Source organism: Anopheles marshallii, chromosome 3, assembly GCF_943734725.1.
Source record: "Anopheles marshallii chromosome 3, idAnoMarsDA_429_01, whole genome shotgun sequence".
Taxonomy (NCBI): domain Eukaryota; kingdom Metazoa; phylum Arthropoda; class Insecta; order Diptera; family Culicidae; genus Anopheles; species Anopheles marshallii.
Window position 1 is genome coordinate 44,567,239 of NC_071327.1, and position 16,297 is coordinate 44,583,535.

Sequence of the window (16,297 nt, forward strand, 5' to 3'; positions counted from 1 at the left end):
TAAACCGTCTTTACCAAAAATATTTAAGATTTTTATTCAATTCTTTTAGTTGCATTTTCAGCATTACTGGCCATTCCTTATTCCTTAAAAAATTGGATGCACTTTTCATTCATCCGAAGGATTCCTGGATTTTTCGTCGTTGTCAAACGTCGTGCAATTGAATTAAAAAATTATTTTGTCGATTCACATTTAATCTTATTGATTTCGAGGGAAATGTTAAATTTCTTTCCAAAAGAGCTTATTTGCAATAAAAATGCAAATGGTGAAAGGCATTCAGTAAATTGCTCTAAAATTCTTTGAAACAGTGACATTAAAGCTGAAAATCAGTAAAAACAATATCATTGCTGAAAGATTTAAGAAACTTTCTTAAGTAAGAAACTTTATTGAAGCGAGATTTGTGAATTTGCTGTATCCGTTTATGTGCAGACTACATCATCCTCATTCTTGGAAGCAATAATTCCTTCCTTCAATATTATGTGTGGGCTATGATTTTTCTTTTTCGTAAGCTGATGTTCAATTGTCTTCTTTTCTTTTAATCAGAATTTGATTATTTTTTTTATATATTAAACAAAACATTATTGAAATCCCTTCTATGGTGCTGTGATAAGAACCTAGTCTTAATCATACTTAAACGCTTCTATCCCATCCCATTGCAATTAAATTAAATGACATAATTAATTAATGATGTATACTGTTGTAGGTACTTTACTTCTACTATAAAAAGTCAAAGGAAAAACCAAATATAAAACAAGTGTGGCTGTATAAATAATACGAAGTAATAGCTCAATAACGTAAAATATGTTAATAAAAAAAAAATTATAATGTAAAAAATATAGCTTAAGCAAAACAAAGCACTTTGCAGATTTTTTTTTTTTATTCAATAAGAACGGCCAGGCCGTATTGCTACACTTTGCAGATTTATCCTAATATCATTTAATACGTGATTAAAATACTTATTCAGTAATGCACAAACAAATGCAAAGTAATGCAATGCACATTCCATACATTAAATTATTGATTAACTAAGGTGAATTTTTCGACAAGTATGGACCATTTCATTATAGTTTCCACGAAACTGATTAATATGTCAACCAATGTTTAATTCGAATCGAAATCAAATGTACTAATACTGATGCGTTAACTGAACACGTTAAAGCAGCTTAGCACTCGTTCGAAATCATAATTGTGTTGAATTTGGAAAGCTTTGAAGCTTACGGGATTTGTCTAGAAAGTGGATTGGGACTCTAAATGTAAAATAGTAAGTATATAGTAAGTAAGAATGTACAAAACATATGCTAACAGTTTACATAGCAATAAAACATGAAATTATTTTTAAAATATGTGTTGATATGTCGATTATATGACGTATTACACTGTTATAAATGTAAAGTGCTTTGTTGTATAATTTTTGGTGTCCAACCAACGTCGTACGAACAGAGAGAAAAAGCGCGCCCATCAATTAGCACTTATTCTATACCCTAACTGCGTTTCTCGCGTAGGCACTCACTATCTCCGAATTTACTATAATAAAGCATGCGTTACGCTGCAGATTACAACCAACCGTTCCTTAATTATAAACTAAAAAAACGATAAACAAAATTGATAATTCCACGCGACCTGTGGAAAATGCATGTAAATTTACCTGTAATCTAAATTGTTAATTAAACTCACACAAAATGCTCTTCTTCTACCATACCGAAAAAGTATCCCATCAAGGTGACCTCATTCAATACTCCATCGACTGGTTCGGTTGACCTAACCACATTTTTTTTCTCCATTCCAAATACATGATTGATGGTCTTATCACATTTCTTTCCCCTTCGTTGCGGAACGCGTCACTTTCACCCTTAAAAATACTCTCTGTATCACCGTTACTTACCTTCATGGTACAGACAGCAGGACATGACATTTGTGCCTGCAGAGACATCGATCGATGGTGAATCGGTGACTAGCAGTGAAGAGTACTTCCGCATGGAGGTCCTTAAAGCGACATCCACGCATACACCAGGCCGATCGGTAGCACGCCGCTCAACCAACACTAACCGTCCTCCACCACCTTCCACTGCGACGGCCGACCGTGTACAACGGTTCATTTTCAAACTCAACTCGATAATCCTGAGCGACATCGAGGAGCGGGTGGACGAGGACGGTAGCATGGTGCGGCAGCTCGAACGAAACCCAGACCGGGTGGTTGAGCTACTCAGCAAGCCTTCCCTCGATGCAGACGACGATGATGACGACGTCGTCAGAACGAACGAGACAAACACCCGACGTGGACGTCGAAAAATGCCCAACGGAATACGAAGACAGCAAACGATTTCAGTTGACGAAACCCCAGATCTGGACCCTGAGCGCACAAAAACGCATCACAATGACACGAGCCAGGAAGACTTGGACCAGGAGCAGATGGTGCTACTTCGGGACATCCCACCCGCAGTGAGACTAAGAGCATTAATGCGATTTAAATCGCTCGATGTTTCGGACCGAAACATATCACTGGAACGAACGGGTCGACGGCGAATGAAATCCCTCGATACGATTGATGCCAACGATGAACAAGATGAGGAGGAGAAAGAAGCGGAGGCAAATGCCTCCATCGATGCGCCGTACGATCCGGAAGAGGAAGAACGCATCTGCGAGGAGCTTCTGGAGGAACTACGGTTACTGGAACAGGCGGATCGAAACGAAGTTGCACCCGATGAGCAACCTGTGAACGACAATGAGCTTGAGCGAAACGTCTGTTCTTCCGGTACGGACCAATCCATTACCCAAACTGATGATGACCACAAAACTGCTTGGGAGAAGCTACAGGACTATCTACAACGGGTTCCGAAACGACGGAATAGTAATTACGATCTCTTCTACGACAGTGATGAGGACACGCTCAAGACACTGTTCAAGCGCCACAAGTTGAAACTGATGTTTCACTATAGCGACAGTTCGAGCGAAACCTCCGACGACACGCTGTAATACAGTCAAGATGCAGTGGGTTTGTTGTGTATGCATGGAACACTCCAGAGTTTTACGAATTCACCACCGTTGACGCAGTTTTACAGTAGCCAAAGTTTTACGCACGCCCTTGCCTAGTTTCCCTGCTTTTCCGGGAAAGTACTCGTGTCAAAGTAAAACATGCAAAGGAAGCATTATTGCATTGTAAATTAGCGCTACTTTCCGTCAATTATGAAGGGCGCGTAACATCGGGTTCGAAGGTACAGAAATAATAAATTGACCATGCATCGTATGGTTGAAAAATTCCAACAATATCAAAAGTTTTGGAAGTGTTCCATTTACTAATAGCAACGCTACGCATTCCGTTGAGCAATTGATTGGTAAGTTCTTTACCTAAAATACCTCCAATAGCTAACCATAACGTAACGAGTTGCTAGATCATGTCTACCATAATTGACTTAAGTGTACTACGTGTCCGGATAATCAGCCCTTGGTACGAGAGAACTGGCCGTATACCAGATTATGGACCGATCCTGTCTCGTGAGAGACACCATAATTCACGCCACCCAACGATTGAGCTGGGAGACCATCAATATAACAATGTGCTTGGGTCTTCGTTCGTTCTCTCACGATCTTAATTTTCAACTTTGGATAAATAAAAGTATAGAATAGCTAAAAGTTCTAATCCAAGACCTCCAAAAATCGTATAGTCCCACAGCGGGGAATGTTGTGTTTGCTTATAGAGACTTTGAGTCTTTCGACTGCATTCGTCCCTTCCACAGCGGGAAAGACTACATGGGTTGTCTTTAACTTTGGCACATCAATCCTAATTATATATAGTTTGAATTGCATTTAGCTGAATACCAAATCCAAAGGACACAATATGCTATAGTCGATTAGGATTTCTAGACATTTAATTACTCATATGCTTTGCCCTATGATTATCCTTGCTAATATTAAAATGCTTTATGTTGTACTATTTCCTCACTTACCAGGTACGAGGATCATGCAAAAGGCTCTTCCTGAAATACATTGTATAAGATGTGCAGAAAGTTGTTGCGAGCATGTAGCCAAAGCTAAATTTAAATTCCATTCCCCAAACTCGATACCTCGTTTCACATATAGAAATACAAAATCTCGCTAACGATGTGTTCACCATTTATTACGGTTATGCTAAACCAACATGAGATAAGTTTCACTGTTGCCAATGAACCCTTGACAAATTTATGTTCCACAGTGCTGCACGGAGAAAGATGTAGGAACGATGCTAACCGTAACCGCAAGCCATTAGTTCACCGGATCTCGGTTCAACCATCATTACGTTACATTTTCGAGTCTAGTCATTCGGAAATGTTTACCACAGCTCCGGTCAGCGCGATGGCCTCTATCTCCACGGCAGCACCGAGGGGCAACTTGACGCCTCCGTAACATGTTCGGGCTGGGAAGCTGCCGCTGAAAACTGGAAAAGAAGAAAAAACGTCCACCCCGCCGAACAAGATTCATAAGTTTGTGGTGAAACATTTATGATTTGGCTTTTCGATTAGCATCGAAATCATTATTATCATAGCTTTGGTGCGCGGTGTGCGAACTGTGCACCGTGCTAAAAGGTTCCACACAACAACAGACACGAAGCAAGTGTAAAGGCAGAGGAAAGAGGAACATAACACAAACAACGGCTCCAGTGCTTATCATCATCGAAAACCCCTTGCATGCATGCACCAACCTTTCTTGTACTCCTCGTTTACGGTGGCGTAATCGTTCATATCGCCAAGCAGGACGGTCGTTTTGACAACCTTATCAATTCCGGATCCCGCCTCGGACAGCAGGTTGGTCAAATGTTCAAGTGCTTTTGCCGTTTGTGCTCCAGCACCGCCCGGTACCAATTTTAACGTATCCAGCTCCATACCGAGAACACCGGAACAGTACACCGTGCGGTCAGCCACGATGGCTTGGCTGCAAAATGTGCAAAAACAAAAGACCAGACATTACACCGGCACATTCCGTTGTTGCTAACATCGATAGCGTTTCGCGTCCACTCGTTACGGGGAGCGACTGGGAACCCCATCAAACCACTCGAGCGCTCTAAATCGCATACGTACTTGTACGGTGCCAATGCTTTCGGGCACTTCTTAGTGGAGATCACTTTACGCACGATCGAGGACATTTTGAGATGAGCTGCACGGTGGTGATTTTACTGGAGCTTCCGGAGACTGGTTACGGCTGCTGCACTTGCACGAATGATGAACACGGCTATCAAAGCTTGAGATTCGGCCGGCACCAGTACCAAAATCGCGGTTGTTAATCAGTTGTTGATGTTGTCATGTGCGCACCGCTGAAGAGCAGCTTTGTTTGTACAGGGGTTTTACTACATTCTGACTTTAACAATCACAACTCAAATTGTTAATTTTCATAACACTCACATGGCAAAAAGCTTGGAATGAACGGTATCCAGTTGATTGATTCCGAAACATTTTACAATGTGTAGTAAAAAAAAATACAATTTAAATAGACATATTCAATGCGCTAAGCTTTACTGAAACCCCTGCCGATGTGGTATTGTTTGAATCTTCTTTTGCCAACCACTTGCTCTTCCAGTCCAACTAGTTTGTGGAACAGTGGAGCCAAGGAAAGGGAGCAGCTCAAATTCCTATGAAAGTGTTGGTGAATTCGTTACACAGGCCTAGCAAATTGCATAACTTAAGGGGGCCAAAAGATCATGCCGATCATCACACGAACTTCAAAGCCAACATGGTATTTGCTCATCACGTTATTTTCACCTGTTCTCACCAATTGCTTGTTTTCGCAGCAGAAATGGACATCTTCGAGCGTACTTTTGCAGCGGTGGTATGCAAAACATGAACCAGAATTAGACGTATCGTCTTATGGATACCAGTACCAGCTTGCTGGAGACTTAGACCGGAAAAGGGATCGTCTGTGGAGCACAGCAATAGTTGACTTCGTCGTTATTAATGTAGTAGAGAAGTTCTGATACCTTGGCATGATCGTATTTTCAGGCTACAACGTAGTCCGCGAAATCCGGAGACGAATTGTGATACGAAATAATGATCTTTTAATTCGCGTTTTTAAGTAATGTTACAAGGCCCATTATGCCACTAATATTTTTTTTAATTAGCCCTAATGCAATTTTATTAAAAATCTCAATTGTAATAAAATTATATAAATAACTACAAAAAAGTATCTCATATGATTGTTACTCTGTGCATGTGGTGCCTCAATGAAATCTTAGTTATACTAGCAAAAAATACAGCTTCAAACAATTAAACCTGATTACTTTATAAACCCAAACACATTTTCATTCGCCGTCAACCCCATTTGACATGCCAGCTTGTTGGAATTGTTCCTAATGGATACATTGGCTCCATTTTCTATTAAAAAATCCACCATTTCCCATTGCATACGTTCAAACGCGTTGTGTAACGCCGTATTACCCTGTGCATCCTGCTGATCCACCCTAATTTCACGCTTCAGCAACAAAGAGGCCAGTTCGAGTGGCAAGTGGCCATAATTGTTCATCCACCCAATTCCATTCGCTAGTATCATGAGCGCATTTTGTCCGAAATTGTTTGTAGCGTTTACATCGATCGATTTTTGTAGTAGCTTTTCTACCATCCGAAAATGTTCCTCTATGTCACACTTTACATAGCCAAGCAACCCCAACAGTGGTGTCGAATCACCCCACATAGGATAATTGTAATCGATATCATAGTCATACTCCAAAAACCACTGTACGCAGCAAGGGATTGCGTTGTGGCACACTCGGGCAAACAGTTCAGCCATTTCACTCTTCGAATGTTCGTACAAACTGTCGAACAATAATCGACGAATATCGGGATATGTTTCCAGAAACTTTCCAGTACTAGAGGAAAAGCAATATCGGCTTTGTTCTCCTAACATCCACGGTAGGTACATGTGAGCATACTGGCGAAACCAAGGCAGATGAATCAAACGTGGTATTAGTACTATCGCTGCACAGTAATGCATGTGGTTCAGATTACTGCTCAGGAGATCACCATTTAGTAGATCAACACGTGCACCACGATCAAGCAAGAACGTTATCGTCGCACAGCACGATGCCAGCGATAATGGTAACTGTCCATCGGGTGTCGGACCGTTCACGTCCATACCGTGTTCAACTAGCGGCTCTAAGATCGTACCATGAAGTCCATTTCTGCAGCTTATGTGCAGCAAGTTATATCCTGCCTCGTTTATGTACGATAGCTGTGCCATTTCGTTTCTGCGTAATAGCATCTCGAATATGCTTTCGCTCCTGTACACCAAATGTATCGGTAGGCACCCATTGTCGTCCAACTTCATAACATCCATATTGCGGGACAGCAGGTTTTCTATCAATGACTTATTGCTCCACGAGACTGCTGCGTGCAGAAATGTCTTCCGATTGGTATCCAAATAATCATCCAACCGCTTTCCATTTGCCTCTAGTTTGGTGACTGTCTTCGCAAAATGGTCACAAAGATTACGTAGATCCTCGTAAAAATCTGTAAAAAAAAAGTTTAAATATTATTTCACAAGTTTGTCACAAGTTGTTTGCATGCCATGTAGTGTCATACCTCTTTGTGGTGAATTGTTTTTCAGTTTGATCGATTCGATATCTTCTCGTAGCTCTGGTAGTGCTTCCGCAATCACCTCCAAAACCTTGCCATGCGAAGGCTTAGAACAATTTTGCTGTTGAACCGTAACTTCCCGAAGTTTTGTCATATCTTTCCTGTAAAAATCACAGTGATATTTCAAGACAAACTGTATGCCTTGTTCGTCCGAATTGTACATCAACAAGCGAAGCAATTTGAAAGGGGCATCGTTTTCCGGTTCCTGTACTTCAAACATTGCCTTAACAAACGTACTATGTTTTCGATAGAGAGCTTCAACAAAAGCCAAATGTTTGCACCTTATCAAGTTGTGCAAGATGTTGAACTTTTCAAAGTTGTCCTGTAGCTGAAGAAGCGTCAAGTCTTGTTCAATTTGTTCAAAACAATATTGTAATGCTATATCACGGCTAATCAAAGCACTAAGCGTTGTTGTATCACGCAGTCGTATTCGTACATCCAATTGGCAATCTCTTATATATTTTTCGCACAGTTTCTTCATTGGCACTGATCGTACAAAGTTCCAGACGTTCACCGTTGAATCCTCTGCGAATTCGCACAAGAAGATTCTACTCAAAGCTACCGATCTGGGCTCATGCAGTTTTTTGGTGCGATAGTTCAGCATTAAGTTTACAAAATAGTCCACCATTTCTGTATGTTGTCGGTGCATCATGCGGTGCAACACTGTGTAGTGGTTTCCATCACAGGCAAATGGGTCAAACCGATCGGCGTACGTAGTAGTTAGCAGAACGATAACATCCTTGCGCATCTTTTCGCCGGCAGCCATTAATGGTGTTCGGCGCTGCAAACCAGACGCCACGGTCAGTGAGGCTCCTCGGCTAATAAGTTTCACTATTATGTCCTTTGTCGATAAGGCACAGGCAACGTGTAGATAATTTTCCACATCTCGTCGCATATCGCACCGATCGATTGACAGCACACCGTTCCCTAACAATCGTCGTACAAGCCGCATGATGTCGCACCATTTCGTTCGATTACATACGTCCAGCGCAACGAAACGATGACCATTGGTTGGGTTTCGTAAAAGTACAAAAATTTGCAAATTAAGTGGAATTCCTGCAGGACAACTGGAAACGACGTTCAGTGCAGCTTCACATTCCTCTTCTGTCCAGGCAATCAGTATCGGTCTGCTTTTCCAGCCCGTTTGTTCCACTTTCCACAGGAACTGGTGCTTGATAGTTTGCCGCACGATCGCCCAATCTTGTTCGTAGCGATCAAGCAGTAGATCCACCACCTTTTCTGCCTTGTTTGCAATAGCCACATGTAGCGCAGTCCAACCGTCCTGTGTCGGTTGGTAAGGATTAATTTCACCGGTTCGGACTACTTGTGCACACTCTGGTAACGATCCTTTTGCTGCTGCACGGTGCAATGGAAAGCATTTGAAGCAATTCGGCGTAAACTTTGTTGGATACATTTTTAACAATTTTTCAGTCGCATGTTCACTGGCGCGGTAACTGTTAACTGTAGTAGGACGTGTTACCTCCAGTTGTATTTAAAGGGTTGTGCAATTGCATAAACGGACGAAATCCTATGCTTTGAGTACGAAACATTGCGACAAGTGGCGCACAAATATGACTCATGCCAGCCGAGTACTGTTGATTTACATTTCAAAACAAACCTCATATTGGGTGCGTATACACTCCAGTAGAACATAATGAAAATCGGAACACATAAATGAAAATTCCGGTACATCGATAAATGCAAGTACAACGAATTACCGAATTACCCTAAATTACTGATTACGAATTACCTTAAATTAACTTAATACAACATGTAAAAGGAAATACATTTTACATATTTGGTATCATCGTTCTGCACAATACACACGAGTGTATATGCAACTAGCTGCCAAATACATTCGAAGTTTATTCGGACAGATCCCATTTTTCGAACATGTTTAAAATGGCAGTTGGAAAACATTTCCCATCAAAAAAGTCAATTAAACTTGTTCAAAATAATATTAATTTCATAGCTAAATGTACAATATTGTCCACGAAGATCACAAGTTAACAAACGTGACGTGCTTATCTACAAGTATAGAAGCTATCGACATTCAAGCAATCCGCACATCCAGAAGCAATCGTGTGTATTCTTTCGCATTGCAAGTAAAGGAACATTTTACTAACCGAAATTCATATATTCACCAGCCACTCACCGAATTTTATTTTGACTTAGAAGGAACACACTCGTTTGCTTTCTAATCAATTCTATTTCATAAATGGCAATTTGTTTGGACAACCTACATCTCTTGCACCATCTTACATACTGCATGATGCTTTCGTTCTCTGTTCACTCCATAATGCACCTTCACTTATTAGTAATCACGGGCCGAGTGTTGTTAACGAACTCACAGGCTTTTATATGTCACCATACCACGGAGGAGTATAATCAACAACTTCTCTTTCGTAAGTACACTCTGCAGAGTCAACATTAAAATTAAATAAGAAACTCATATCTAACTAAAACTATCTCTCGCTCAGCGTGATTATTTGCCTCTTTGCTTTCATTTCACAAAGTACTTTAATGCGTTTAATTGATGCATCCTATCAAATACACACGCTTGTGTATTGGCATGAGAAATCAAACGTAAGTAACGTTCCGAACCGTGATGAGGTACATATTAATTAAGATGAGCAAAAAGGTTAAACTGTGTTCGTCGGTGTCACTTACTCGAAACAGGAGTTGAGATTAATGTTTCGCTCCTATCTAGCTCCAACAGTACTGTACTTATACGTGATTCCGTCCATCATTCTCTGCTATCACTGTTCCACAGCGTATGTAGAAAGAAAATGGGGAAGATAAAGTTACTTTTCTCAACCTTCGTCAGCCGGTTTTCGCTTCTCAATCGCTTATTTCTTTTTATCTCCGAACAAACTTTGGTAAAGCTCTGCCATCCACGCTTTTCATTGTTCAATGTTTTGTTTTCTAACAAGTAGTTCCATGAAGTAGTTTAAATAAGAAGTACTAATTATTGCTATGATGTACTGCTTGCTAATTGTGCTGCTATCTTGATTCGAATCTACTAGTGCTACTCGCGATCGCGTGTGTCAAAAGCAACGTTGGCGGAGGAAACATGTCTAGGGATATCGCTACCGATAACATTAGTAGTGTTAGATCAATTGTGGTGGCGGTGATGTTGATGAAACAAAGTCAAACGCTTTCGGTGGCACTAGCGAGCTCACGTTGCACCTGGTAGAACACCCATTCCTCCATAAATGATGGCACGAATGCTGAACTCTTAGTGTACTTAACCTTTGGCGTTAGCTTTGCGAGTTGATCCTCGTACATTCGGAGCGATTCCGGACAGCTAACACCGTTACCCTGTGAAGCATTAGCATACACATTAGTATAGACTACGACCCAATTTTACTCCCGCCGGTCTACTTACGTGTGTCATAAACTTTCCGTCCGGTTTAAGCACCTGGAAAGATGATTCCAAGATCAAGCGTATAAAATCCCATATCTCTCCCGTCGGTGTGTCGGAGATCGGTATGTCTGTCAGATCGCCAAACACGTAATCAAACTTGCGCTCCTCCTTAATATACTTCTTCAGGTAGACCATACAATCTCCGACGATTATCTCAAAATTAGCGTCCGTGCGCTTCTCCAGCACATCGCCACAGATGGAGTTCATGTATTTATTGCACGCCTGCATGACTATTTCGTCGATCTCGAGCATCACGACGAATTTAGGACCTTCCTTTAGCAACTCGTAAAGCAAAGCTCCATCACCACCGCCCAGAATGCATATCTCCTTGCCAGCATAATTCTCGGCACCGCGGCACATCAACGTTTCGGTATAGATGAGATCAGCTTCGGCAATGTCTTTTGAAAAAAAAGTATATTAACCACATCAAAATTTCGTCTTGCAAATAAGGGGTTTTAAAACAACAAATGACTTATCTTTATCAACCATCAGTTACCGTGCTAAATGTATACATACTTTGCAATTCATCCAACACTAACATGTTGCCGAGGCTTCGAGAGTGTACGATTTGAATCTTTTGGAATTCGGAACGCTTGTCAAACAACACCCGGTCGATGTCGTACTCGATGACACGTTCGTCTGTAAACGATAATCAATCCAGAAGGTTCAGTAAATTGTAGGTAAACTATAGATATAGCAAGGTTTAAAGCATAGTTAACTTAACCATGCAATTTTAATTTACAATTTTTAACATTTAGAAGTTTTCGGCAAGCTCTTTTGTCTTTTTATAAGAAAATAAATAAAACAGCAAATTGTTGTTTTGTATGTTTGTATCAAGCAGACTTTTGTGGTCCGATCGATGGTGAACATTTATCAAATGCAAACAAATATTAGATACAATATTAGAAAAAAAATCGATTCAAAAGCTGACTACATGTACATTTGATATATTTAAAATAATTTTGAAAAGCTAAATTGTACTAAATTGTAAATATTTTGTACGACGATAAAAAAGATAAACGTTAACCAATTATCGATTTTATAAATCCTATTTAGTATACAAAGTAGAATATTTTATTTTAGGTCTACCAAAATTATGTACTTCGTTTGTCTGTATTATATGAAAGACTCGTTAAATTGGCCTAAATTTTAATCTTGTTCTAATCAACTGAAATACTTCCAAAAACCTTATTTGATCATTCATCGACAAACATGTCCATGTTTGATATTCCTGGTGGACTAGGATCATATACAAACAAAACGATGCAAACAGATGTCGACATTTAATTTTAATACAACAAAAATATTATTCACACAAAATTCCATGAAATGCTTGTACAAGATAACATACTTTAATGATAAGCAAAGTAAGAATAATTAGTAAGAAAGTATATTAAATTTTAACACCATCCAAAAACATGTTTTGCAAAGGGAAAGCATAGTAAACGACAGTTAAGCAGACAACGAGAAGTGGCGCTCTCTTATTACGTTAAGTTTTGCTAATACTTCGATGATCGCATGTCTTACCTGCGGTCGGAAAATAACGGGTTAAGGGACCCCGTTGGAGCGGTGGTAGCGATTGGCCATGGTTGAGTTTTAGTTTTTGCACCAAATCGTTCTCGAGCTCGCGTATTTGCTTCAATGGATAATTTTTGATGTGGTAGGAGCATGGTGATGATGTTGTGTGGTGGTGAAGCATGGTAATATATGATGGATGCATGTATGAATTCATTTCGTTCAATCAGTATCCGGTTTGAGTTGTAAAACCATAAAAAAAGGAAAAAAGGAAAAGAACAAAAGATATTAAAATATGTTAGTTCAATGTGGAAAGATCGATTTTCACAACACTCTGTTTGAGCAGGTGACAAGGGGTAAACAAGATCGAGCGATTATGGCACCAATAATGGAACAAGAAAAAACGACACATTGGCAAGAAGCTGCTGGGTGAGAATTGTTGGTAAATTTTTCGCCAAAGGTCAAATATATTGTCCTGGATAAAACTAAAAAGTTTTTTTAACTAAACTAACTGTACTTAATATAGGGGTTTATCATTTTGTATAGCAAGACAGTAAAACAGTAATACAAGAGCATTGATTTTCTTTTTTCGATTCCATGAAAAAGTGCTGAAAGTAGAATTGTTTGCAGTGCAAGCAGAATCAGTTTACCCATACCGGTAATCTCACACTATTGAAAATTATAATCCTAACATTAGAGCATTGAACAAAATATTTCCGAAACCACCAAACAAGAAACGAAACGAAGAAACAGCATGTGTTCAAAACTAGTTCGGGAATGACATGTTGCCCTCGATCGATCGTATTCTATAAAATTTCGATTTTTAAAAACAAAAACATTAATGATGCTCCAAACGGGGTTCCCAAGGATGGTAAAAATGAATGTATCGTGAAATGTGTAGCTTGCCTAATTCTAGCTAATATTCAATAGATTCAATAGAAAGCATTCGATTGTGATAGGGAAAAAACGAACGCACAACAAAACTCATCATAGTAAAACTAAAACAATTTAAAGAAGAATTATAATCAATTAAAGATATAACGAAAAACGAAAGGACAGAGAAGGACGTTTCATCGGAAAATATTTTTAAGGAATACAAATATATTAGAACAAACTGGGAAAAATCAATGTATATATAATAAAACCGATTCCAAACCATAAAAGTTAAAACACCATTAACGGAAAAGAAAACCATACACATGACAAACACAGTGGTGGTATTAGGTATAGAAACATTGTTGCATTATGCTAGTAGTAACGAGAAGGGAAGAAAAAAGTATTGGGGATAAACCAAACAGGTTTGTGCCGTGTTCAGTGGTTCATAAAATTAATAAATGCGTAAAATCGAGTAAATGCAAGCTATGGCTGACCTGAGCTTGTTAGGTAAACGTCAACGCTACTGCCCCGTTTTATTGGTGGAAGGTGCTTGGAGCGTATTGCCTCTAGCCTGATGCGCAAACCGTTTTCTAGCGTTTTCATGTTCTACGGAAAGACAAATCAACCGTTTACGAGCAAAAACCGAAACAAAAACCGTATGTGCAGTAAAGTAGTGTGCATCGGGTATTAGAGAAGAATACAACCAAATATTGAATTAAGAAACATAAAAAATCGAAAACAAAAAAATATAATCATGTTAACCGAACCTACCGTAACGCAATCAACAACACCCAGACAATGTGACCTTCGTTAGGTTTTAACAAAACGAAGTTTCAATTAAAACGTTACAGAAATTGTTATTATGGTGAAATTATTGCAACAAGATTGACGAAATACCCACTCAAATATATGCTACCCTTGGGCTGTGTAATTCCGATTGAACGGAGAGATGATCATGTGCCAATAAGATATGTAAATAACAGGCTGATATTTAGCATGACAATAAACGAAAAAGTGCTAAGAAGGATTGAGTCCTTCAATAAGCAATTCGTACATAACACGCAACAAATATCATGTAAATATGAAAATGAAATTGACCGTAAAATACATGTTGGGAGGTGTAAACATTCATGTGGTGGTTTCAAAACAGTATCTTAACCACACAATCACTCATGTAATGCCAATTTGCTTTGCTTAGATTTAAAAATATGCTTATACTTAGTAAAGATATCAGCATATGATCAAGTACATTTTACTAGTACAATGTGGTATGATTATATGGAGTTCAGAAAACCATACACAAAACATACGATGTACCGAAAGTGTAGCTACACAATTATCCGCCACTGTTCAATCACCGCAAGCACATGTCAGAATCTAGCTGTCAAAACAAACAGCGCGGTTTTGCTTCCTACACACACACTCTCAAACAAAGCCGGCTTTTCATCGCTAGCCTTGTGTAATGACCTTGCCTGTGTGCGTGCGTGAGTGTTTTGGCATGTGTGCTAAATTAACGTGACCGCGCCGAGTGAGGCGTATCCTGCATCCTTTGCATGTATCGATTTTTCCATGCCGGGAAACGTTAGCACTTTGGCAAACTATACAACTTTCCAACAAAAGGAAACGCATGGCTTTGAATACAGTTAAGCATCGAAAACGCACACACACACCTATACACATACATTGGCTTTCCAATCCGCAGTAATAAATAGAATGAAAAAAATAGACAAAACGCCCGGGCAAGAGCTGCATAACAGCGACCTAATTTTTTTCGCACGGAACAATACTTAAGGTAACCTATTCGGAACAATGTGACAGGGAGGAAGAAGGACAAGGTTTTTGCACAATAAAATCACAAGCCCAACGCATACTTCAAAGGAGATCTTCGCCTCATCGCCATCCTTCCGGTAATATTCGACGTTGATCGTTATCAGGCCTTGCTCGAAGATACGAATCGTCACGATGGTTCCAGTGCCGGCTTCGGTGAGAATGCAGAGGTACCCATCGGCCGTCAGCATGTCGTAGGATATCTTCAGATCGGCCAAATACTTTTCAAGGCCTTCTTTGCACACTTGTACAATGTCCTTGCGTGACACCTCGTCAATGATACGGGCGGGGTCGAGTGAAAAATCTAGCAAAATCGAATTCACCGACATGGTGCAGCACTATTCTCGTATCACTGTTCTTTCACCAAACCACACTTTACTCAGGTTTCGAAAGGCGTTCGCGACGCAGTAAAACAGATGTTCGTGGTTATCTAAATTTGCACTCCAGGCTGCACGCGCCTTTACTGACAAGACATTCGCGATCGAACTGAAAATCTCGCGCTCAATACGACAAACTACCTCTTCTTCTTTGGTATGCAAAACTGATTCCGGCTGTATAACGAAGCAGACGAAAAACAGAGAAGTGTGAGTAAAGCGTGTGACACTTTGGTAGTGTTTGTGCGATCTAATCCAAATACAAGACCCGAAGGTTGCCGAAGAATACCAATTTCGAAAATCCCACATAATATAAAATCGAAATCAGATAACGGTCAAATAAAGTAGTGTACGTTGTGGATTTATAAAAGTTTATTTCTATTTTTAAGCCCTTTCACGATAGCAAAGCAAAACAAATAAAAACAATTGCATTCGTGTGTTGGATGCACAGTTGAGAGTCTATTTTCCAATCTCAGTTCATGTAATATCTATATATCTTGGTAATGGACAATAAATTCGAAATGTCATACAACCGTCACAAAATCATGGCCAATGTGGGATTACCACCGGACATGTGCCAATTATTCTTCTACGAAGAAGCTTCAAGCTGACGACGTGAAATTTCCTTTTTGAAAGCTAATCACGTGTTATTCTTTTCGAAAGCTATTTTTTGTTATCCTTGTATG

The 16,297-nt window shown here is 39.7% G+C and overlaps 3 protein-coding genes across 4 annotated transcripts; all 3 read right to left on the bottom strand.

Annotated features, from left to right (window-relative positions):
• Nucleotides 1-4,289: 4,289 nt before the first annotated feature.
• On the bottom strand, nt 4,290-5,113 carry LOC128712127 (rutC family protein UK114). The gene is made up of 3 exons (XM_053807023.1): nt 5,049-5,113; nt 4,673-4,902; nt 4,290-4,408 (listed from the first exon to the last, which is right to left on the bottom strand). The coding sequence occupies exons 1-3, from the start codon at nt 5,111-5,113 to the stop codon at nt 4,290-4,292; spliced, it is 414 nt and encodes a 137-aa protein (XP_053662998.1).
• A 1,124-nt stretch (nt 5,114-6,237) lies between these two features.
• On the bottom strand, nt 6,238-9,006 carry LOC128715241 (uncharacterized). The gene is made up of 2 exons (XM_053810122.1): nt 7,539-9,006; nt 6,238-7,466 (listed from the first exon to the last, which is right to left on the bottom strand). The coding sequence occupies exons 1-2, from the start codon at nt 9,004-9,006 to the stop codon at nt 6,238-6,240; spliced, it is 2,697 nt and encodes an 898-aa protein (XP_053666097.1).
• A 1,736-nt stretch (nt 9,007-10,742) lies between these two features.
• Nucleotides 10,743-15,566, bottom strand: LOC128712029 (spermine synthase). Of its 2 annotated transcripts, none has more exons than XM_053806925.1 (5): nt 15,282-15,566; nt 12,547-12,655; nt 11,536-11,658; nt 10,981-11,417; nt 10,743-10,913 (listed from the first exon to the last, which is right to left on the bottom strand). In XM_053806925.1, exons 1-5 carry the CDS (start codon nt 15,564-15,566, stop codon nt 10,743-10,745), a joined length of 1,125 nt encoding a protein of 374 aa, XP_053662900.1. The 2 variants fall into 2 exon arrangements, with proteins under 2 accessions (XP_053662900.1, XP_053662899.1); XM_053806924.1 differs by lacking the exon at nt 12,547-12,655 and adding an exon at nt 13,905-14,016.
• Nucleotides 15,567-16,297: the final 731 nt, after the last annotated feature.